Source organism: Populus alba, chromosome 5, assembly GCF_005239225.2.
Source record: "Populus alba chromosome 5, ASM523922v2, whole genome shotgun sequence".
In the NCBI taxonomy this organism is placed as follows: Eukaryota; Viridiplantae; Streptophyta; class Magnoliopsida; order Malpighiales; family Salicaceae; genus Populus; species Populus alba.
The window spans coordinates 5,569,494-5,595,105 of NC_133288.1; the positions used below are offsets into that span (position 1 = coordinate 5,569,494).

General features: G+C 35.6%; 2 protein-coding genes across 7 annotated transcripts; both read right to left on the reverse strand.

Annotated features, from left to right (window-relative positions):
- Positions 1-378: 378 nt before the first annotated feature.
- On the reverse strand, positions 379-1,875 carry LOC118031502 (transcription factor MYB93). The gene is made up of 3 exons (XM_035035934.2): positions 1,698-1,875; positions 1,485-1,614; positions 379-1,379 (listed from the first exon to the last, which is right to left on the reverse strand). Exons 1-3 carry the CDS (start codon positions 1,828-1,830, stop codon positions 617-619), a joined length of 1,026 nt encoding a protein of 341 aa, XP_034891825.1. The 5' UTR covers positions 1,831-1,875; the 3' UTR covers positions 379-616.
- A 3,016-nt stretch (positions 1,876-4,891) lies between these two features.
- Positions 4,892-23,176, reverse strand: LOC118031511 (tubulin-folding cofactor C-like). 6 transcript variants are annotated; one of them, XR_004684540.2, is made up of 6 exons: positions 21,936-23,176; positions 19,997-20,275; positions 19,499-19,583; positions 13,187-13,544; positions 5,534-5,944; positions 4,892-5,266 (listed from the first exon to the last, which is right to left on the reverse strand). XR_004684540.2 is itself a non-coding variant. In XM_035035952.2 (2 exons), exon 1 carries the CDS (start codon positions 23,047-23,049, stop codon positions 21,979-21,981), a length of 1,071 nt encoding a protein of 356 aa, XP_034891843.1. In that variant the 5' UTR covers positions 23,050-23,176; the 3' UTR covers positions 19,613-20,275; positions 21,936-21,978. The 6 variants fall into 6 exon arrangements, 1 of the variants encoding a protein (XP_034891843.1); XR_012169989.1 differs by lacking the exons at positions 4,892-5,266; positions 5,534-5,944 and adding exons at positions 11,494-11,783; positions 12,838-12,904; XR_012169990.1 differs by lacking the exons at positions 4,892-5,266; positions 5,534-5,944 and adding an exon at positions 11,494-11,783.
- Between the last annotated feature and the right edge of the window lie 2,436 nt (positions 23,177-25,612).

Here is a 25,612-nt window from a genome sequence, read left to right on the forward strand (position 1 = left end):
AAAATTAATTGCAGGTGCATGCTTCTTCTAAGATTCCAAGATGTTTCTTTAAAAAATGAAAAGTTCTATGCAACTTCAAGGCAATTGTATGATACACAATAGGTATGTCAACACGTTTCAAGACATAAAGAAAAACATATTCCCTGTTTGATAAGAAAAAAGGAAAGTAGAATATAACGTTTTAATTAAGTAATTCAATTAGACTTTAATCAATAGTAGTATAGTACAGATGCATGAAATAATTTTCATAACCTACCTGCCATGAAGATCACTGGTCATTCATGCAACATTATTCCTGTATGTTAACTAACTTGTGAAAGCTATAGCTAGAAAATTGTTCGATGGAAACAATGGCAATTATAAGTCGGAGATGAGATCTTTCAATAAAATCAGTCCCTTAATTGAATATAATTATAGTTGGTAACACTCCATGATGAAAAACTGTTCCAACTTACATTCAAAAACATGCATGCAAATCTATCTACCATGATGAGTAGTGCAATGTGCTACTGTGTGTATAGATTATACATGGAGTTATAAACAGTATATATGTTGTGGTATTAGACAGTGAAGTGGTGGTGAAACTCCAAACCTTCCACACACATGAAAAATTAAGCTAAGCAATATCATGAAACAAAGGATTTTCAAGGATGTCATGCCAAACTGAAGGAGCTTCTCCTATATAGCTTGAAGTGCTAGAGGCATCTCCCAAGTTGTTGACCATGCCACAATTCTGTGGTACAAGTGGAAATACTGAAGGAGGAGATGGAGTTGAAGATGAAGGAAGCTGCCATGGAGAATTGGGTGAGTTCTCTCCTTGACTGAACACTGTCAATTCAGGAGCTTGATCAAGCACGTCCTTGTTTGGTGGTGTTTGATAGTTGCAAGGCATTTGTAAGTCAGGCAAATGAGAGAAGGGCATTAAATCGTTGTTCCCTTGAAGAGAGGAAGCTGATAAATCAAACTGGGATAAACTTGACACTGGGCTATCCTTGAATGAAGCAAGTGAATTCAAGAGATTAAAAGCTTCTATTTCACCAATAGCACTGATATTGTTTAGGTTGTTTGAGCTTGTTGCATTATTAGAAGCTGCAGGAGGCTGAGGTTGAAGGAGATACTGCAAATATTGAAGTTTTGCCATTTGTGCAGCTTCTGTTTGCAGTCTGAGAGCATGTTCTTCCAATGAATGATGATCTATGAGTTCCTTCAGGTTAGCTAGGGCTATAAGATGAGGTAAGCTCGAGAATATATCAGTTCGAGGCCGGTGAGTCATAGGATCAAAACCCATTTGAATGAGTTTTTTCTTCAGGTGGGTGTTCCAGAAATTCTTGATTTCATTATCGGTCCGCCCCGGTAGGTGACCAGCAATTGCTGACCATCTTGTAAAACAGCAAGCAAGACAAAAAAAAAAAAAAAACGTGAGTATAACATGAATAATCCAGTAATTAAGATGCAACAAAAAAGATGATTGGTGGACTGGTTACTTGTTGCCAAGGATGGAATGGAGATTTAGAATTGTTTGTTCTTCTTCCTGGGAAAATTTTCCTCGCTTGATATCTGGCCTTAAATAGTTTGTCCACCTTAACCTGCAACTTTTTCCACATCTGTTAAGACCTGCAAAAATACACTGCTTGTTAGAGCCAGAGAGAGATAGAGATGGAGCTGTGCTCCGTACAGAAATATAGATAGACAGATACCAGCAAGCTTGGGGAGGGCTCTCCAGCTTCCATGGCCATGCTTCTGGATATATTTGACGAGCTTTTGATCTTCCTCAGGGGTCCAGGGACCTTTCTTGAGGCCACTCTCGTCACAACAAGGAGATCTTCCCATTTTCTATTAGACAGTGTATCTTATGTTGTTTTTCCCCTTAAGATTGATCTGCCTCCCTTTGATCCAACCATTAACTGCAGGCTCGCTATTTATATCCGTTCCAGGTTTCTTGAAAGGCTGATGTGGTAGCTTCCCATTTGCTAAGCAAAACAACAATGACCTTTTTCTTCTAGAAATGTCAAATGTGCCCTCTCTGTCTCCCCCACTCTAGTCTCCAGGTAGTTATTTAATCGATTGGCCATTAAATTTTGAGCAGCCTTCAAAAGATGGTTCAATAATCAAGACAGCTCGTGGTCGAGCAGTCTGTTTTTGGATTCCAAACACGCCATTCGAAATCGGTCTAGCTCTAGCCTCATTATAGCAGAACCATCTTCGAGCAGACATGTGCGGGACATGAAATAGTCTTAAAAAACATTGGTTTATTTCCATTTTGCCTTTTGCTTTCAAACGTACACATATATTTCTACAAATATTATATGAACATGAAAGAAATGACAAGGGTAGTTTTCCACTTTTCCCCGTATATTTGTCAATATCTCACTTCTATTTTTATAATTTTAAAGTTTCAATGCTACCCATTTTTTAGTGATAGCTCGGTAATTGCCAAGCCCAAATACGATAATATATACAGCTGCCATTCCCAAGCCACCCTAAACAATGTATTCCACCCGAGCCACCATCAGCAGTCAACCCGAACCACTGTCTCTCCTACCCAAAGCCACCACATCAAGTCCACAAACCACCGAAACTCTCTCATTATCAAAAAATTATCAAATAGAAATAGAAATACTAATGAAAAAAATGCAGTCAATAAAGTACGGCAATATTTACCAATAAAAAATGACATTGTTTATTTATGTTGGTAAATATTGAAGGAATTACAAATGAAAATCAAGAACTAAAAAAAAAAAAAAATGACAAGGGTAGTTTTCCACTTCTCCCCGTATATTTGTAAATATCTCACTTCTATTTTTATAATTTTAAAGTTTCAATGCTACCCATTTTTTAGTGATAGCTCGGTAATTGCCAAGCCCAAATACGATCGATAATACAGCTGCCATTCCCAAGCCACCCTAAACAATGTATTCCACCCGAGCCACCATCAGCAGTTAACCCGAAGCACTGTCTCTCCCACCCAAGCCACCACATCAAGTCCATAAACCACCGAAACCCTCTTATTACCAAGAAATTATCAAATATAAATGGAAATTAATATATACTAATGAAAAAAATACCATCAATAAAATATGGTGATATTTACCAACGAAAAACAACATTGTTTATTTATGTTTGGTAAATACTAAAGAAATTACAAATTAAAATCAAGAAGTGAAAAAAAATAAGGAAGGTATTCCCTTATTATTTCTATTAAAAAATATAATATATTAGTATTATAAATAAAATTATCGATAAGTTATGTTATCTGACATTCTCATTAGAAAAATATAACGTATTGTTATTACATATAAAATTACTAATAAAAATATAACTATCGTTAAGTTATGTTACATGAAATTCTCATTATGTATGGAATGCATTTCTTGTGCATCCAACTAGCTTTATTTACAAAGATATATAATTCTCGATCCCGACATAAATATAACATGGGGCTTTCCAAATAAATTCTAAACCTAAAATGGCCAGGATTCGGCGAGCATTGGCAAGAAGTGGTGAGGGCAATTTCGATATATATCCCTTAAATGATTAAACGAGAAAGACCTACTTTTTTATATAGTCAAAAACAAATTAAAATTAAGAAAAAGGGTCAGCATCGAGGAGCAGATGGCATGTTGTCGATGGTCAAAGTATAGGAATGCAGTCCATGCGAGCACGCAACAAATCAGCCTGTTTCGTCACCCAGTGCATGGCAATATCTCATACTATCAATTTTGTTTACGTCTATATTTTATTATCATTATTATAGATGAAACTGTTCATCACAGTATATGAAGATGGGTCTCGTCTGTTTCTGAGATTTCTGGCCACCTTTCACATTCTTTCTCAACTTAGTTTTAAAAGCATGTATGAAAGAGTGCTTATAATTATTTTTAAAAATTATTTTTTGATATTAATAAATTAAAATAATTTAAAAATACTAAAAATATATTAATATGAAGTAAAGAAAAAACTAAAAAATTAAATTTTTTAAAAAATATTTTTTAAATACAAAAACAAACAGGATCTAAGTATCTAATTAGCCCACCGCTATTGCATGATGGGGGAATGAGGGTACGGTCATTTTCACATTATAAGTAAAATTAGGAGAAATTAAATTTGTTATAACCCAAGCTCTAACTACTTAGATTCTATAAACTACAGCTACTAGTTACAGCTTTATCTCAAAAATCATAATCATTAAACAATTAAATTTGTTTTTTGATAATTTATGTAAGTGAAATTCAAAGTTCAATTTACATAAAAACACGTTTGTGTTGTTTTTCTTCTTCTTTTTTCAATTTGTTTAGAAGAGATGGAGAGAAAGAGTTTGTTGAAAGATGGAGAGAAAGAGTTTGTTGAGAGAGAGAGTGTGTGTATTTTTACCTGATCTCGCATAAATATAAAGGAAACATTACGTATAGTATTTTTATATTATGATGATTTATTTATTTAATTTTATCATATCCAACTTCAGTAGATCTTATAAAGATAGTTTTTAATTAGTTATGTTAATAGTTTTTTTTAAAATATATTTTTTTAAAATGCATTAAAGTAATTTTTTTAAAATTTATTTTTGATACTATCATATTAAAAAGAATTCAAAAAATATAAAAAAAAATTAAATTTCTTAAAAAAGCAAAAGACAAGCCAGCTCGAAGGTAACTCAAGGAAAGTTCAGGAAGCACGCTGTGAGAAGGAGAACGTGATTTTAAGTCTAGTTTACTTGAAGTGAACGGAACGAGGTAAAATGCAAACCTAACATATATATATATATATATATATTTTTTAACCTTGTTCCCAACAAATCGATACGTAGGAAAGCTTGAGTATCCTCCTTCCAAGACATTGAAATCTCTTACTGATCATGTCTGTCCCCAGCATGTATATATAATTAAGCACAAAATTAGTGAATATGTATAGCATTTTTTTATATATAATTAATGAGTGAATCAAAGTAACAAATAAAAAGAATAAAAGTGCCTGATGCAACGTAGGCCATATGATCATTAGCTAGTCTTGTCCTTCATTGTCTTGAATATTTTGAGATGAGAGCTCCCGTGGGATCTTGCTCCAGCTTTAAACATGGTGAGGTCTCTTTCCACGTGTGCTTGATGATTCTGCACTCTAACCAACCACGTTGCTAATAGGCCACCTCTCTCTGTCTCCTTCTCCCCACATCCGCTTCCATTTGACAGTTTTCTAAAACTTTGTAGTGGGGACTGATTGGGGGATTCCATGCATAATCACACTGATCTCCATTTGATTTGGAATAGAAACACTGTAGAATATGAACATGCAGGCGTCAATATTGCAGATAAGCGCGATATCCACACATTGATCAGGTGTATTTTATATGTTTGTTTCTTGAACTCTTGAGATTTACTTTGGTTGGTAATTTGTTAGAGTTTAATTAATTATTTCTCGTGTCAGGATTGTATTGTAGAACCTTTGATTCAGATTCAAAAGTAGCATATGTAATGAATCACCAAATGTTCAGAAGGCATAAATGGTTGTCAAAATACTTAGGTTTAATCATAAAACTTACTCTCGTGAGAGATAGGGACGTCGTGATGATGAAAAGGACATAAGCCATTGATTTGACCATTGAGGGAGCTGGTTAGAGGAGAAGTTGGTGCAGCAAACACTGAATTTCCACCATCTTTGAAACCTAAAAGACGTTCTCCTTTAAGTTTAACCCTGATCATGAGAATGCGTCAATGGCATTTGTCGATGCCTCCGTCCTTTTTTCTTCCTCGGCCTTTCCTTTTATAACACACAACATAATAAAATGCTTAAAACTAGGAGTACATAGGGCTTCGAAATACTTAGTTTCATGCGACATAACAGGTATATACACCCGCAGGCTCTTCTGCTGTCTCTTCCTGGATAAATCAAGGATAATCTTGTTGGTTTCAGTATGTTCATGGAAAACAATTCGGCAAAAAAACTTCCCGATCTGCAGAAAAAACAAAATTAAAAGCATTTTATATAATAAATATGCTTTTCTTTGCTCTCGGTGTATGATTGAATAAATTAATTAAAATATATAGCATCTTTATTGAGATTTCACAATTTAATCTCCTTATTACTGTGTGTCTACAATCACAATTTTAAGTGGCAATAAGAGAAAAATATATAATATATAGGTTTCTTTTAAGTTTGAATATTAATTTCTCAAAAAACAATAAAAAAAATCTGTATAAGAATACTACTACACAACTAAGCGATATCTTTTAACCTAAACACGTTCTCTTAAAATAAAATGAAAAGAAAAAACTAAACAAATACAAAAGCATCAAATCAATGGCCACATAGAGTCAAAGCAACACGACGAGAGGTGAGAATTCATTAAATTTTCTTTTCGATTCTCCTTTTTTCCTTCACTTGCCTCGTGTATATTTCTGTCGGCAGGGATTTTATTACTCCTAAAAGAAATAAAAAGATTCTCCATCTAATTAGATTTTAAGAGAGAAAATTAAAGACAACCCATTGCCACCTCCCTCACGAAAGCTTGTTAAAGGTTTTTTTTTTTTTTTTTTTTCACAAAGAGAGAGGGAGGGGAGGGGGATTGCTTCTTCAACTAGGGTTCCTTGTCGGGCGGACCACCCTCCTCGCATAGAAATTAAAGAAGCAGGTTTAATATAGAATTTAGAACGTAGTGATGTCACCTAAAGTTAGTAATTATTTTTAATTACGATTTATAAAACATCATAGTTGTGTCAGCTAAACAACTCAATTGCTTGCTCTGTTAAGTTTCTACCCAACACATCTAAACTCGGACTTTCTATGCTTCCCCATGCCACGTATAGGGTTTGCTCTTGCTCCATTTCCATGCAAAAGAAAAGCAGCCCTGCTACACACACACACTTAGCATAAGAAAATTATAGAATATAAAGGGTGCCTTATTGTTCTTGGAATAGTCGAGAGAGATTCAGAGAAATCGTCTTTGTTTAACAGCTCAGGCACCATTCTTTCTTTCCACGCATTCTCTTTGAGATAATATATAAACAGTTCTGAAAGATTATGGACTCGTGATACATATTGTCTTAGAACTCCAACAAATAGACTCAAATCAAGCGCTGGATAACAAACAGTACCCACTCGTAGATCAAATAAATTGGGTTCGATGAGGTCGTCTAGCTAGATCCTCAAATCATGGTATTTGGCTTGATATATAGCTAGGCAGATTGACTGGAAGAGCCACTTGCAGCTTCATCAAAAGCCGCCATCGGTAACAATAAATGTGGCTAGCTTCCTTAGATAACCTATAGACTCGAACAGTCATCCGTATTAGTTAGAGAGAAAAAGATCATTGATCAAATTGAAGGGGTTTTCAATTGTCTCCGGTCATAAATAAATGAGATAAGAAATATAAATTGGCAGCTTGGACTAATGAGGTTATTTCTTCTGCCATGGACAACGACAGTTACTTTAAGCATCATTATATATATATGCACTTGATTAAAGAAAAACAAGCAGAAAGGACAGAAGAAGCAGCTGCGTATATATAAGAAAGAGTTGTATTACGTACAGTACACGTGAATACTATTTGTGGGCATGCATCGAACACCAACTTCAACCCTTTTATATTATTCATGGCCTAACAACCCTAATTGCTAGAAAACATAAACAATTCATGTGGGGTACGAGAAATCTGTGCTAATTTCATCGCATCTTTACCATTTCAATGATAATTTACACGTCAAAATGTTTTACTATATGTGTCATTTATCATGTCAGGAGTTACATGATTATATTAATTAAGAATATATAACTCCTGACATGATAGAATTTATAATCAAATAAAATTGCTCGAATCTTCTTATTCACACCTGGCTAGTTTTAATTACTGTCATTTAGCATCCATCTACTGATCTGTTTTCTCAACCGTTATGGCCAGCACTATGGGTTAGGAGTATATATGATATATTAATTGATTCATCATAAGCAATATCATCCAAGAAAAACCCTTTAATTTGAAGAATATTTTTGTTTATAGGGAAATTTTTAAAGGTTAGCTAGTATTTTAATGAAGCAATTTTGTACTATGCTAGCTTTATCATTGTTTTTAGCTCATCAACTACCATGTCTTAATTTGTTGGCTTAACTTCAATAGACAATGACATCATATATACAGCTAAGGACAGTGAAAGACAATGAGACTGATAGTTTGGTTAATTATTATGTTAATTATCACCTAGCTAGAATTTATAGAATACATGGAAAATCATTTAGCTAGTTATATAGACTGATTAATTGTATGCTTCCATCAACTTTTGACAAGGAGATTAGGTTCAGAGAACACCCTGAAAAAATGACATCAAATTATGGATCGATTCGAGCATATGCCTTTACAACTTAGTAGTTGTGTGATCATCCCATATTGGTTTTTTTCATAATGTACGATCGATTATTTGTAATAGAATATCTATCCATTAAAGGTGTGTGTGTGTGTGTGTGTGTGTGTGTGTGTGTGTGTGTGTGGGAAATGACTGTTGATTAGTTAGCAGATGTTCTTTAACCTTGTTATAGTAATTTTCCACCCAAGACACAAACAGAGACTCTAAGAATACTTTAGCTTAAGAGAATTCGTAAGAAATAATCAACGAACGTGTTATAGATTAAGCATACAAACAAACACAAATGTGAAATTATGAAACAAAGAATTAGCAGGAAATGTTTGAGCACTAAAGGGAAACTAATAAAAAATCATTTGAAAAAAAACAGCAGAACGCTCTATGTATGCAAAACCAACCTCTGAACCCAAGATACGATAGTAAACATAGTACGTATATTCAAACACAACGGATTAAACAAAGAATAACCCACTAGTAATGAAAAGCAATATTCTCCATTTAATTTTAAAAAAAAATCACATAAAGGGAAAATCAGGTGAGCCAATATATAATAATATCAGCGACATGTTTGTTGACCAGAAACAAAGTCATATGTAAACATTTATGCGAGACTCGTCTTCTGGGTTCCTAGCCCTGGTTACGTCTCCCTGTAATCCATCTTAATCATGCAAGCAGTTGATATACAAATGCCATATTCTCTTCGATATGAGAGTTCATAAGCGTATGGCATGCGTAATATTGCATTGTATGATTCTAAACTGTCAACAAAAGTATTTTATGCTAAGCATCTTCCGTGCACTTGTCTCCTTTTGCTCGTTTAGACGTTGCCAAATAATATATGATTCGACCTTAAAAACATTCCTACCTGTTCCTCCTGTTTTGCAAGGATAGCTAGCCTTGAAATCCGGTGCTCATATGATATTTAATTTGACTTTAATTTTACTTTACATACATATATTGGATCTCTCTCGTATATATATTAATTTTGCTTGATAAGTACATATGCAATTTATAAATAAAAACATTAGAGATAAAAAAAAAAAAAAAAAACAATAGATATAGCAACTAGTGTGCAGAAAAATCAGCCCTAATTTGAATATAAGCAACATGCATGCATAACCTAATCTATAAATCCAGTTAACCTTAATACGTATCTGTACCGTATAGCAGACCTAGTTCAGGTGGGATTTTATATGCTTAAAAATACTAGATTCGCGAACTGAATATCTTTTAATTAGACTTTGTTTTTGTTCTGATGATTTGAGCTAACACAGTGAGCCCTGTCCCCTATCTCTCTCTCTCTCTCTCTCTCATCTCTGATCTTGCTAGATTAACGAGTGCAATATTATGATATTTCGAGGAGAATATATACCGACCTTCACCAACCAAGCATCATTTAAATTTTAGAGTAGATAGACATTAGCTTCTTTTTTTTTTTTGGAGGGGGGGAGTTTTTTTTTCCCCTTATCTTTACTTGCTTTAGTCATTAAACTATATCATTGTTCGCATTATGATGTGGTTTAAATCAAAATGTTTTTAGATATAAATAATATTTATGCATTATTAATGTATTTTTTAATAGAAAAAAATAAATTTTTTAGAGATCGATTTAATAGGTCTAAAAAAACCTAAACGAATCATAAAACTATAATTTGACTTAAGAAAATCAAAACATTTTTTTTAAAAATATAAAAACAACAACATATTAAATCAACTAGGATTAACTCGAGTTAACCTGTCAAATCTACTACATAGATCATGAGTTCATGATAACTTTATAGAAAATAATTCTCAAAAAAAATTATTAAACTCAATTCTCAATAAACCTAACGTTAAATAATGAAATTAAAAAAAAAAAACTCAATTATAAAAAATGAGTCGGGTTAACCTAGATTAACCGGTTAAACCTAGGTCATGAGATCGAGATAATTTCATAGAAAGTAAATCAAAATAAATTATGAAACTCAATTTTTAATCAACTCAATGTTGAAAGATGAAATTTAAATAAAATAAAATAAAAAACCATCGAAGTCAACCCGAGACAACCAACAAAACTAGTGACCAAGGCATGAGGTTAGGATAACCTCATATAAAACAAACTGAAATAAATTATAAAACTTAATTCTCGATCAATTTAATATTAAATGATAAGATTAAATAAAAATTCAATTAAAAAGGCTAAAAAATCCAAGTCAATTGGGCTAACTCGCAACTCGGGTAATAAAACCATCATATCCCCATAAAAAATAAATAAATAAATTATGAAATCAATCCATTATTAAATAATTAAATTGAAAACAATAATTAAAAAATGACCTTATGCAGCACGGCTAGCCAACAAAATTCATGACTCGATTTATAAAATTAAGATAACTTCATATAAAACAATCAAAATAAATTATAACGTTCAGAATTCAATAAAACCCAATGTTTAAATATGAAATTAAAAAAAATATATCCTTAAAAATTTTAAGGATCAAAGTATTGGCATTTCACTATTCATTATTAGAGTAAAAATGTCAAGGCCTTTCATTATATGTTAATTTTTTTTCTTTTTAATTTTATTATTTGAAATTGTGTTCATTAGAATTTGAGATTAATGATTTGTTTGGATTTTTTATATATAGTTATTATGATCGTAAAAAATATCCTGACATCATGTTGATACTTGATTTCACAAAAACAAAAAAGTAATTTTATTTTTAAGAGATTGAAAATAAATGGACTTAAATTGAACAAAGAAAAAATGGTTGCTCTTTTCTTTTTAAAAAAACTGTGGTGTCAATTCTAGTCCTTTATCTTTTTTTGCTTTCGATCATCAATTTAAAAAAAAAATTACTTTAAAAAATCAAACTTATTAAATCAACTTGGATCCAAGTGGCAAGTTTGGCGAGTCAACCGATTAGATCTAAAATATTGTCATGCTAGTGTTTATAAAAAATATTGGCATATCAATATTTTAAAAAAACTAGTCTTGAATTATTTTTTTTAAGTCAGAATTATATTTTTACTGATTATCTAGACTATCCTTTTATTTATTACGTCAACTAGGTTGTATTTAATCAATTTCTACACAGTTTAATTTGAAACTCGAGTTGGATAACAATTCAAGCTGGAAGGTTTCAAAATTGACTGATTGAGTCGGGTATTAAGTTAATGATTAAAATTTTTCTTATTCTTGGAAAATACACAAGCAAACTTTTTTTATGGCAATTATCAGGCAACCCCTAAACTTAATCACTCTGTTCAGCTAAATCATGTAATGCAATGGTTAATCAGACAAGTTTTTACCATTGTTTTCTCATAATCAAAATAGCATTTGAACTAGGACTAAAATTTTGCACACAAGCACTGACAAACATGTACAGTTTGCGGGTGATCTTTCTTGAGAAGGCTCTTAGATTCCATTTCTCAAACCCCCGTCCCTGGATCCAATTCCTACAAAGGAGATGAGATAAAGATGAACCAACCTGCACCTAACCAGCTTGACTCCATCACACAAAAATAACCTCAAGGTCCAACATGCTTAAGTGGATTCATCCTAGTCTACCACTTAAGTAGATGAGCCCTATCTAAAAGTTAGCTGGTAAGCTTGGCACATGATGTGAGGATACGAAAGACATAATAAGTGAAATTAGGGTGCACAAAAGTCCTAACAATTAACACTTTAGATGTTCATTAAAAGGTCTTAGATTAAGATATTGGGAGGGGTGGGATGGGATTTAGCATTTAGGGATGGGAGGGAGAATGCTGTCCTCCATAGCTGTGTATTGGACCTCTTGTTGAGCGTTGAACAATAGTGTGTCCAAAAACTTAAACAGGTTCCGCTAGGGGTGTTCAAAAAAACCGATCAACCGATTAAACCGAGAAAACCGAGAAAAAATTAACCGAAAAAACCGAACCGATAAAAAAACCGAATAAACCGATTAAAAAATTTAAAAAAACCACCCGGTTCGGTTTGGTTCCGGTTTTAAAAAGCTTAAACCGATTGAACCGGACTAAACCGAACCGGTTTAATTGAATCTAAAACAAAATATAAAACCTTTGCACCCGGCCCCCACTCCAATACCCGCCGGCCCCCACTCACCATCCCCCTTCCCTTTTCTCCAAAATCTTTGCACCCCACTCACCATCACCATCCCCCTTCCCTTTTCCCCAAAACCTTTGCACCCCACTCACCCTCCCCCTTCCCTTTTCCCCAAAACTTTTCCAACCCACTCACCCTTTCCCTTCCCTTTTCCCCAAAAGTTTTATTTTATTTTATTAGTTTCGGTTTTTCTGGTTTTTAAGGCTAAAAAACCGACCCGACCCGAACAAAATCGGTTCGGTTTGAACCGGTTTTCGGTTCGGTTCGGGTTATATTAACAAGAAATGATATTTTCCGGTTCGGTTGAATTTTTATGTTAAAACCGAACCGAACCGGACCGTGAACACCCCTAGGTTCCGCTAATGATGCATTTGATTTAATTAAAAAACACGATACTCTGCTCACCAAGTAGGTTTTTCCATCATTGGATTAACATCGTGCGCCTATCTTCGTTGAGTAGTGGATATTATTTCTAACAACAACAACAAATTAGTGGTAATAAAGTTTTCAGAGCATGCCAACAAGGCAATGGAAACTACCAAAAATCAAGACAAGCATGCTGTGCATTTAAGCAAAAAACAATCAATGTGTTTTTAAGAGCATATAGCAGTCCTAAGAGAAATATGCAGGAGGAACTGAAATTACGTAAACCAGCTAGAAGGTTCTCGGAAATTAAAAGATAAAAAGATAAAAATTCAATAATTGAAGTCTGTAAAGAAATATTTGCAATTAATAGTTACTAGAAAATACATACCTTCAGAATGATATCAACCTGTGAATACTTGTCGTTCTGCATGGCACTCAAGACTGCACCATTCACTATGCAGAAGTGGGATCACGACAAATGATCCAAGTACATTGGAAATGAACTTTAAAACCTGAAAATAAACTTGTTCTCTCTACAAGATCAAGAGAGCGAGAGAGAAAAGAAGGAAGGGGGATCGAATTATCCAGGCTTGCTCATGGATATCTTAGTTCCTAGATATAGAATACGAGAATCAAGTAACAGGTTAAAACAACGATGCATGCAGAGCTAGGTCACATGGTTGTAGTTGAGAACTGAATGAATTGGATCATCAAGATCTATCCACGAGCATACAGCCAGATTGGACCTAGCCAAAGAACCAAGTCAAAGCTTGAAAAAGAAAGTTTATGCCCAGAACTAAATATCACATAACAGGAGTTGATGCAAGAGAATAGAATATAGAAAAAAAGAAAACCAAAAACGGATAATGTGAGCTACTCAGCTACCACTAAAGCATCCTAAGATATATACTATGGATGACACCTCTACTTTCTAGTGACTTAAATTCAATTATGGCAGTTGCTTTGTTTTGGCCCACGCAGGAATCCTGAAATGTGAAAGCAGTATGTTTCTAAAATCTGACATTTAAAGTGATACCTGCCAGGACCACATTCATATGAACTGCTATTAAGAAATTAGTACGCCAATCATGGGTTTGCTAATTATAGGGATAGTGAACAAATATTGCTCTTGTCATAACCGCAGTCCAGGATAACAACTATTAAACTGTTGGAAAGTAGAAAAATCTAAAAAGGTCTCCTGATATGCCTTCGAAAGATGCAGGATAGAAGTAAATAGAAGACTTCTGCATGGTGGAAATTGCAGAGCAGGTAGGTTTCTGCTGCCAAATGCCAATCACGTTTTAACAACGCCAGGAGGGAAATCACAGAACATTTGACAAGACCCTTACCGAACAACTTTCATCAGACACCAATTTCAAGATTCAAAAGAATCTTTGATTGGGTATTGAGAATATATTCTTATCAGCTATTAATTAATTGAACTCTGGAAAGCACTTGTGATGTGCCGTGAATGATTTGAAAATCGGCAACAATGATTATAATGAAAATGGATGAAGGATGGGTCTGGTTGTGTTGTCTTTCTTTTGGTATTTAGGCTGGATTGTAGTGATTTAAGGTAAATAAGATGGAGATAAACTAGAATGATACTTTGATAAGTCGATCTGGACGCCACAAAGATCAATCTAGGATTTCGACGCCACACTCTTTGTGATTGAAGAGTGATAAGTCAGGTAGGGTTCTTCACAAAACGAATTTGGAAGAACAACTCTTAATTCTCTGAATTAAGTTTTCAAATCTTGGCCAAAAGTGTTTTCTTCATATTCTGATACATATTTATCTTTGGAACATCCCTCCAAAGTTAGGTGAATTCAACATGACAGAAGTCAAGCCTAAAAACTAGACTTTTAATAAAGCAAGTAGACAAATTTAACTAACAGACGTTTTTTTTGACATTTCTAAAACATATGCAGACTAAATTTAAAACAGCCATAACTTTTGACACAAAAGTCCAATGCAATCATGGTTGGACAATATAGAAAGATCACGTTCTGAACTTGAATTTTACCTACATAAATCTTGTTTTCACATGCATTGGATGACTTCAAATTCGGGTTCAAATCCATCTACTGTTCTGACCGTAAACAGCATCAATTCCTTCACTTGCATTATCAATCCAAATACAAGTAGCCCAGCATGAAAAGAACCATTAAGGGCTTTTCCCATCTCCAAGTTCCAATTGTAGGCAACTAAGCACCCTTGAACCAATTTCAAACTGATTGTTAATTTTTAACTCCGACGCAGCTTCAATCATTGCAATTTGATTCGTCAAGGCCCGTTGTAGTTGTTTCGCTCTCGCTCTTGTCATTGGACCATATGAATCCTCTTGCATATTAGATTCAGCTTTACGAGATGGATTATAATTCCCATGATGCACATCATCAGCCCCGGGTTGAAAATGATTTGTCCTCAAATCAGAATCGTCATCATCATCCAAGTACGGAGATAAGTCTTTCACATTAAAAGTAGCTGATACGTTGTAATCACCAGGAAGATCTACCTTATACGCATTGTCATTCACCTTCTCTATAATACGAAATGGACTGTCAACTCTTGGCATCAACTTGGACTTACGTTTGCTTGGAAATCTGCCCTTGCTAATATGAATCCAAACAAGATCTCCAGGTTCAAACCTGACCATCTTTCGCCCCTTGTTAGCTTGTTTAGCATACTTTGTTGTTTTCTCCTCAATATGTAATCGAACCTGCTCATGTAGTTTCTTCATCAATTCTGCCTTTCTAATTCCATCCATAGATGTCCTCTCATCAATTGGAATATGAACAAGATCAATAGGAACACAAGGATTAAAGCCATAGACAACCTCAAATGGTGAAAATTTTGTAGCCCCATGCACACTACGATTATATGCAAACTCCACAATCGGCAAACAAGTATCCCAACTCGTCAAATTCTTATGTATAACAGCTCGTAACAAAGAAGATAAAGTTCGGTTTACTACCTCAGTTTGTGGATGACATGCCGTACTGAAAAGTAACTTTGTTCCAAGTTTCCTCCAAAGAGTCTTCCAAAAGTGGCTTAAGAACTTTGTATCACGATCAGAGACAATGCTTTTAGGAATTCTATGCAAACGAACAATCTCTTGAAAGAACAAATCAGCAACATGTACTGCATCGTCAGTTTTCATACAAGGAATGAAATGGGACATTTTGGAGAATCGATCAACCACCACCATTATTAAATCTTTCCCACGTTGTGTTCTTGGTAATCCAAGTACGATTTGAAAATCGACTTTAGAAAACAATACAGCACCATGCAACTCATCAAGCAAATCATCAAGTCTGGGTATAGAAAATCGATACTTAACTGTTATTTTGTTGATAGCACGGCTGTCCATACACATCCTCATGGTACCATCTTTCTTCGGAACAAGCAAAGTAGGTACGGAACATGGACTAAGTGGTTCTCGCACATAGCCCTTCTCTAAGAGCTCACCGTCCTGCCTTTGAATCTCTTTCGCTTCCTTTGGATTACATCTGTATGCTAGTCTATTAGGAAGTGAAGCTCCCGGCACCAAATCAATTTGATGCTCAATACCACGAATAGGTGGTAATCCTTTAGGTAATTCATCTGGAAACACATCTTTAAATTCTTCAAGTAATTCCTTAATCTGTCTTGGTAAGTCCAATCCTTCTACTTGTAGTAGTTGCTTTGCCCAGACCATGAAAACAATCCCTGTTGCAGCTAATGCTTGTTTGATGTCTCCTTTTTTGGCTAACAACAGCCCCTTTCGTGATGTCACCTCCTTTTGTTGGCTTCGTAACTGATCCTCTCTAACTTGTTGAGAACTCAGTGGTAACAAGTTCACCTTCTTTCCATTCAGCATAAAAGAATAAGTGTTCTTTCGTCCATTGTAGGTCACATCCTTATCAAACTGCCATGGACGACCCAGCAACAAATGGCTAGCTGACATTGGTGCAACATCACATAAAACCTCGTCATGATAGGTTTTAATGGAAAAAGGTACACGAACTTGCTTTGTCACCCGAATCTCCCCATTCTCATTCAGCCATCGCAAACTATAGGGTCTGGGATGTGGAAGGGTATTTAAACCCAATTTCTCCACCAAGGTAGTTGACGCAACATTAGTGCAACTTCCATTATCAATGATCATCCCGCACACCTTATCTCGAATCTGACATCGAGTATGAAAGATGTTCTCGCGTTGCTCATCACTAACGTCAATTTGTGCATTCAGAACCCGTTGAACAACCAACAAATCTCCCTTCACTGGTTCGAAATCCTCTTCTTGTTCAGCCACTTGTACCTCATCTTCGTCTTCAGTTTCAACCTCATCTCCACTAATCAGCTCTCCATGATCCCCATGCAAAATCATCACCCTTTTATTTGGACATTCAGAAGCAATATGCCCATGTCCCAAGCACTTGAAGCACTTAATGTCCCGAGACCTCCTAGGGTGTTGAGGTTCTGTCACCTTCTCCTTTCCCTTCAAAGAATCAGAACTGGTATTCCCCTTGCTAAACTCCACCTTCTCATCTCGTGTAGGTGTGCTCCATGTTTGTGTAGGCGTAGAAACAGCCCTTGTCGCGCTTGACGTAGTTCCACCAGTTCGGACACCTCCTCGTCTCTGCTGCCTTTCTACTCGGGTTGCAAGCTTTATAACATCCTCAAGGAAGATGTATGGCTGTAACTCAACAACATTAGCTATATCCTTCCTCAACCCTCCAAGAAATCTAGCTATTGTTTGCTCTTGAGGTTCCATCAATTCACATCGAATCAGCAGCAGCTCAAACTCTTTCACATACTCTTCCACAGTCAAAGATCCCTGTCGCAAAGTTTGAAGTCTGATGTATAGCTCCTGTTTATAGTAATCAGGAACAAATCTCTTCTTCATCACTCTTTTCATAGTTGCCCATGTTGCAATCTCCTCCTCTTCATCCCTTCTCCTCTGAATCTTTACGTTTTCCCACCATAAAAGAGCATAATCTGTAAACTCAAGTGCTGCCACCTTGCACTTCCTTTCTTCAGAATATTCATACCATTCAAACACCTTTTCAACCTTCTGAATCCACTCCAAGTATTCCTCAGGTGAACTACTTCCTCTAAACGGTGGAATCTTAAGTTTGAGACCATTAGGAGGATTATCATTCTGCCTTCTTGGTCTGACCCTATCATCAGCCTCATCATCCCCATTTGGATCTTCGTCAGCTTCTATAATATCATTTCGTGGCACTCTAAGTGCTTGCCTCGGTTGGGGTTGCAAATTATTTCTTTGCATCCTTTGCATAAGGGTATTCAACTGTTCACGAATTCCAGTCATCTCATCCCGAATCTCAGCATGAGATCGTTGTAAGCCCATGACCTGTGCATGTTCCAAACTTAACCCTCTTGGCAAATCTTCTTTATCTCCAGCCATAGTTAAGTCTGTCAACCTTAATTCCAGCAAACCTTTCTTCTTCTTCTTCTTCTTGTTTTTGGCTCCTGTCTTAGATCGCAACTGATGCTCTGATACCAGATGATGTGCCGTGAATGATTTGAAAATCGGCAACAATGATTATAATGAAAATGGATGAAGGATGGGTCTGGTTGTGTTGTCTTTCTTTTGGTATTTAGGCTGGATTGTAGTGATTTAAGGTAAATAAGATGGAGATAAACTAGAATGATACTTTGATAAGTCGATCTGGACGCCACAAAGATCAATCTAGGATTTCGACGCCACACTCTTTGTGATTGAAGAGTGATAAGTCAGGTAGGGTTCTTCACAAAACGAATTTGGAAGAACAACTCTTAATTCTCTGAATTAAGTTTTCAAATCTTGGCCAAAAGTGTTTTCTTCATATTCTGATACATATTTATCTTTGGAACATCCCTCCAAAGTTAGGTGAATTCAACATGACAGAAGTCAAGCCTAAAAACTAGACTTTTAATAAAGCAAGTAGACAAATTTAACTAACAGACGTTTTTTTTTGACATTTCTAAAACATATGCAGACTAAATTTAAAACAGCCATAACTTTTGACACAAAAGTCCAATGCAATCATGGTTGGACAATATAGAAAGATCACGTTCTGAACTTGAATTTTACCTACATAAATCTTGTTTTCACATGCATTGGATGACTTCAAATTCGGGTTCAAATCCATCTACTGTTCTGACCGTAAACAGCATCAATTCCTTCACTTGCATTATCAATCCAAATACAAGTAGCCCAGCATGAAAAGAACCATTAAGGGCTTTTCCCATCTCCAAGTTCCAATTGTAGGCAACTAAGCACCCTTGAACCAATTTCAAACTGATTGTTAATTTTTAACTCCGACGCAGCTTCAATCATTGCAATTTGATTCGTCAAGGCCCGTTGTAGTTGTTTCGCTCTCGCTCTTGTCATTGGACCATATGAATCCTCTTGCATATTAGATTCAGCTTTACGAGATGGATTATAATTCCCATGATGCACATCAACTTGGCTTCAGGTAACAATAAAAATTGGAATTGGAATAGTTATGGTAAAACTGGCAAGATCCCATCAATAAGGCCAAATGCCAGCAATTAAGTCAAGGCATAAAGTCAAAACAGGTATAGTTGTCAAAGGGGCCCCAAATAGTCCTTGTAAAATATATAGGTAATGATTATTCAACCTGCTTCTGCTTATTAACCACAGTCAATAGCCACCAGTCCATGAAGGAAAAAATAAGCAGAAGGGTACCTGAGCTCAAGAACAGCCATGATGTCTTTAAAATAAATCTCAAAAAGAATGATTGATGATAGTTCACACTTCTAAATCAATATGCCTACAAAAAAAGAGATGATTGGTCTATGATTTTCTTAGACAGCAAAAAGTGGGATTTCATTAACAAAAGTACAAAACTAAATGAACCACTACAAGCATAGCATCCCTGAAAATCCCATGTCATAGCCTTGTTTAACAAAAACTTTGCAAAAAGAAACAAAAGTGCTACCAAATACTCATACTAAAACAACAGAACAACAAAAGTATAAGTTGACCCACCCAACATCACTGTACATGCAAGTAAATCCCATCTGCAGAAACAGCAACACTTGAATCATCATTGGACTACAAGCAATCATTGGAATGAGTTTTGGAAGCATTATTAAGGTGCCAGCAAAAGATGTAGCATCAATAGAAGAATAGAAACGATCCACAGAACACATCCAAGTCAACAGCAATAGAGAAGTAGCTTACAAACTGAATTTTTTAGCTTCAATAATGCTGTAGTAGGCATATATCCCACAATAACTTGTCAGACCAGGTCCTCACCCAGCGAAATATCAGCATCCAACCAGAAAACTATGAGGACAGCCAGTAGGCCATGCCAGCAACTCACATTCAGCAGGTATTTCAAGGATTTAAACATCCAGAGAACAACCTGATCCTTGAAACTGACCATGCTAAACAGCAAACTTGACCACAATCCAGAAAACATGTCACAGAGCAATAATATTCAATAGATAAACCCTCCGCCTGCAATTGTATTAAACAACTGTTGTCATAGAGCAGAACTAACTGAAAAGGCAGCAGATAAATTCATATATATAATTGCGGCAGTATCAGAAGAAAACCACTTGTAGAATACAGAAGTAACTAGAATAGAAAGTACACAAGAAACAGCAATATGGAAGTACAGGGTACCAATACCATCAAACAGATTCCCCACGTAGCAATAGAGACTGTAATACAATCATTGCAGCCAGAATGGAAATAAAACTTGCAACACAAAGCCAAGCTCTTCCATTTAACTGGCAGAAAATTTTCAGCAATGCAGCAAGAGGTTGAGGACTAGTTAACACTATAGGAGGAACGGCAATCTATTAAGCCACTAGATTGACAGAAGCCATTAGACATGGCATTGGGCAAACCAAACCACAAATTCACTTTATCAGAAGTTCAATAATAGCTACTCCTGTTACCAATCACATAATAAGACTCAAATCTGCTTTCCATTGTCTCAGTATGCAGTTAATGCAAAGCTCCTTAAGTAGGTTTGGGGATTGCAAAAAAAATGGGGGGGGGGGGGGTGTTATTAGAAGAGATACTGAGTCCATGATGGAAGAAACCAAAATGATATTCATCAAAAACTATAAACCTACCAGAAAACTAGTACCTGCGACTATGTTTAGGAGTGGTCAATTTAACAAGATGCCATGATGGATTAACAAAATAAAAAAGGACTAACATCAAATTTCATAACAATCAATAAGGATTAAGAAAATAGTTCTAAAACAATACAATTACTGTTTTTAATTTCACCCCTTGGAAGTTTAATTCTGATAGCCTTAAGAAGAGGCACACCAAGATCTTTCTAATGGGTAAAGATTCCAAGAACAATAGATCTAAAGTTTTTGCTGCCACTCCTGACATGATGTCTTTCATTTCTTTGCTGGTGTGTTTCAGCACCAAAGCACTAAAGCAATATTAGAAGCCGTTCGGCAAATCTTTAAATATATATAGATGCCCATGAACTTCTTTTTAAATCATTTGTGACATGCCTCTTTTGTCGATTAACTTCTCAAAAAACTTATAATTATTATGGATGATGTTATACAAGTTTTTACTCCAAATGTATTCAGGCCTATGGCCCTCTCACTAATCCACATAGACTCCAAGGTAAAAATGAGCATCTGTTAGGCGATCTTTACAAGTATCAATGGTAAATTGAACAGACCAGAGTTTCTAATTTCAGGAGAGAGAAGTTCCATGATGCACTACCCTGCCTACATTTTTCACTAAACCTTATTCACAGTATCACAATTAACATATGCCCTCATTCATGAAGCAAATTATAATAGAAAAAAATGAGAAGCAACAATCAATACGTACAAGCAAACATTTACAGCTTCATTAAGTAAATGCTCCAAACCCAAGAATCCAGTGCATAACAACAAAAACAAGCGCTACCAACACTACCATTTCCACTCTTGATTCAAAATCCAATAACAAGAGTAACTAAAACACATAAATCCATGATAACAAATAACAAAATAAAAAATCATTGGGACAACAATAATCAAATAGCAGCATAACATCATTTCCCACTTTTCATTGAAAATTCCATGACACTTGGCATCTGAAATACAATCAACCCACAAAGAATACATAGCAGAATTCCAAAAAATCATATTACCTGAAGTCAGAACTAGCATAACAAACTATTGAAATTCCGCTCCCTAAACCCCCTCAATCTCCATTTCAGCTTCAGTGCTTCCCGAATCCTCAATCTCCACACAGCCAATCCTTTCACTTTCCTCCAAAACTGACCAATTCGGTGATTTCACTGCTCTCAACCACTTGAAATCATCCACATTTCCCCAATTTTCTTTCTCCTCTTCCAACCCTGCTTTCGTCAAATCCTCCTCAATGCCCACATAGCTCAAACAATACGGCGCAAACCTCACACCTCCACAATCTTCAATTATCGGTCTACTCCTCACTCTCAAATAAAAATCACAACTTTTCGCATAATGTATCCTTATCTGATGCGATGCTAACACGAACACGCAGTTCTCGACTTCCTCTAACAAAATTGAACCAATCACAGGTCCCGTATAAACCCTACAATTCCTCAATCTGTTAACAAATAATGCGTTAATGCAGCCGATCAATCTCACTTCACATGAATCCAAATCCGATAGCGTAAACTCCCCAATCTCTTTAAAATTCTTGAAATTTTTGCTTAAAGTTTGGTTTTCTTTGTTTCGAATTCCAGGTGAATCGCGAATTGATTGAGGTATGTGATATGGATTTGGTGGGATTGGATTTGTATTTGAATTACCGGGACTTGGTTTACTAGTGGATTTGTTTTTGAAGGAGAATTTCTTCTTGGGGAGAATTTGAGAATTCAAATTCTCTAGAGATTGTTTTAAATTCTCGATGCATTTGAGAGATGAGCGGAGTTCGTAAGAAGGGAGAAAGTAGGAGCTTTCGGCGACGAGTTTTTCGAGGGAGGAGATGGAGGAGGAGATATTAGCGAGGTGAGATTTTAGGAGAGTAGGATCTGGTGTGTTAGGCGAGTTTTTGAGTTGAGATTCGATTGAGCGTTTGGATTCTGTGAAAGTGGAGAGGAAGGAGGCCGTGGAATCAATGGTGGTGGAGGTGGTAGCGGTTTTTTGGCGGGATTGGTGGCGATTGGAGAGACGGTCTAGCATTGCTTGGTGCTTTTTTTGTAGCGTGGCGTCAATGGAACTGGCTGGGTTTGGACTTGGGAGATCTGACTGCAGCGGCGGCGATTCCTCTTCCATGGTTGTTTGTGCTGGTGGAAGGTGGAGAAGGGAATGAAACAGAGCGGGAGGAGTGAAATGAAATGAAGGAGAATGAAACTGCAGCGTTTAGGGATAAAACAATATTAACAAGACACATTCTCTAGTTTTCTTTTGGGCTTGACGAGGATCGCTAGTCTTTGGTTAATACATCGTAATATCAAGTTCAAGAGATGGAGAAAAAGAAAACATCTAATTTTTTTTAATTTTATCTTTTAATATTTAATGGTTAAGAATTAAAATTTTTATTTTTTTTTATATAATAATTACAATCTTATAATTTGAATAAAAAAATATAAAATATTAATAAAAATTGACATTGATACATTTACTATTATTATTATTTTTTTTTATCATATAAGTAAATTAAATCATTTTATAAGACCCAGCAAAGTCTACAACTTGAGGATCAAAAACTTGTTAAGCTTTACACATGTTATGGTATAGTGGTTGAAGGAACTTGTTTCTTTTCTTTACACCAGGGTTCAAGCCTCATTTGTGTACGCCTGTTATTCTCGTGGTGCCTTACATGCTCACTGGACTTGCAGGATGTTCAGTGAGCCCGGAGATTAGTTGTGGTGCATGCAAACTGGCCCGGACACCCCGGGTTACAAAAAAAAAAAACTTGTTAAGCTTTAAAACACATTAATAGCGCTTGACATCATTTTATTAAGTTAAAAAAAAAATTAAATTTGACTCCCAATAAAGAACAGGCAACCTATATAGTCAACAATAATCAGAGACAATAAAAAAAATCATTAACATTTATATTAAAAAAGAAAAACAAAAAAAAAAACCACCTTGTTATTAAGAAACTACCTACTTCATTGTTTAATTTTGAGTTGGAAAATACCCTCTAGATTTGATTTTAGCTTCCACCACTAGCACCATAACATGTGTGAGTGTGAGTGTGAATCCCTGTTTATACCCGTTTATTTTTTACTGCAAAGAAGGTAAATAATAATAATAATAATGTTCATTTAGCCTTTACATCATTCTCAATTTTCATATAAAAGAAAAACAATAAAATAAAAATTCCTTGAGCAAAGCCTGCAAAAATTACTGGATTTAAATTTTCATGGATGAGTAGAACTTGGCGGCTCCAATCATATTCAAGCTGGCTACTAAACTGATCAGTGCTTTGCTAATGAAAAAAAGGCGAAGTCTAGGACAATACAGAGGGTGAACGAAACAAGAGAAGGAACAGAACTATCAACAAAATTAAGCAATCAGTTACGGAGAGTGCTCCTATGTCATGAAAGTACACCATATTCATTGAGGAATTATATATCGAATTTGGCTCAAGCAGATTTCTCAGCTTCTGCAGCTGCCTCTTCCTCTTGCAATTTCTTCAAAGACGGAGGTGGTCTAACAACAATGCTTCTCTTCCATTGCCTGTCCAGCTTTCTTGACAGCCTGTTGCCGACACCTTCCTCTATCTCTCTTTCCCGCTTAACCATGCGAGCAATCTGTGATCCATGGAACACCCCCTAGGGAGCGTACTACTTTAGCCTACTCCCATATGTAAGATGTAGCATTAACAACAAACTTCACAGCGAAAAGGCTCATCATTCTTCAAAGTCAAAGGCTCAACAAGTCAAATGAACCTTGAACGTGTTAACATGGAGAAAAGGTATTAAAGTAAAATATGGGAAAGAGGAACCAATATACAGCAGGCACTTTATCTAATCCTAGTTACAAGTGAAGGTAGCATTCAGGCATATCTCTAACTAGCTTGCCGCTTGACTACACAAACTAGTCCTTAACAAGGCATATATCATATAAACATATCTTCTGGGTGGGGGGAATTCACTCTAAAGCACTGTAAGAGGATTTATTGAATGCTAGTGTCATGACCGTAATATGTACGGTTCCAACTTCATTCCATATAGTAAATAAATAAGACTGCCAATCAAAACACTTAAGTTAAAGTAAACACTTAGAGGCATCATCCTGCCATTAGTCAGTCCTGTGGGCCATTTATGAAGTTATTCCAAGGAGCACATGAAGTTATCGCAGCCTTATCCCAGCCATTTGCAGTCAGTCAGACCTATTTCACTGTTCTGCAGTAATTAGGGATGTATTGTTTGAGCCATTTATGATTCAGTGGGCATGCAACCAATGAAACTCGGTAGCAGAATAGCTACACAAATTGCAGGGTGTAGTTCTCACTCCATAAGTCCATATTGTATTGTTGCATGTCATGGACATGCCTTAAAATATTCCTTAAACGCTCTCATCCCATAACACATTCAGGAGCCTCATCCTATCAACATATTATCAAGGACGTGAAATAAGTGATACAATAAGCTTCTGCCTTTCAGTCCAACATATATTGCAAGGACTTGTGCTAGCGACCACTTGGATGTCCATCCAAGTGCCAAACAGTCAATAACTAGAACATTTCTCCTTTTGTAGGGGTACAGATATAAGGATTGGACTCAGATAGTTTAAGGTGCCCTGCAGAAATATTTGACCAATTGCCATGATAATTCATTCGAATAGCAAAGATCTTACTATTCTCATTGTTTCAAAGAAGTTGCCT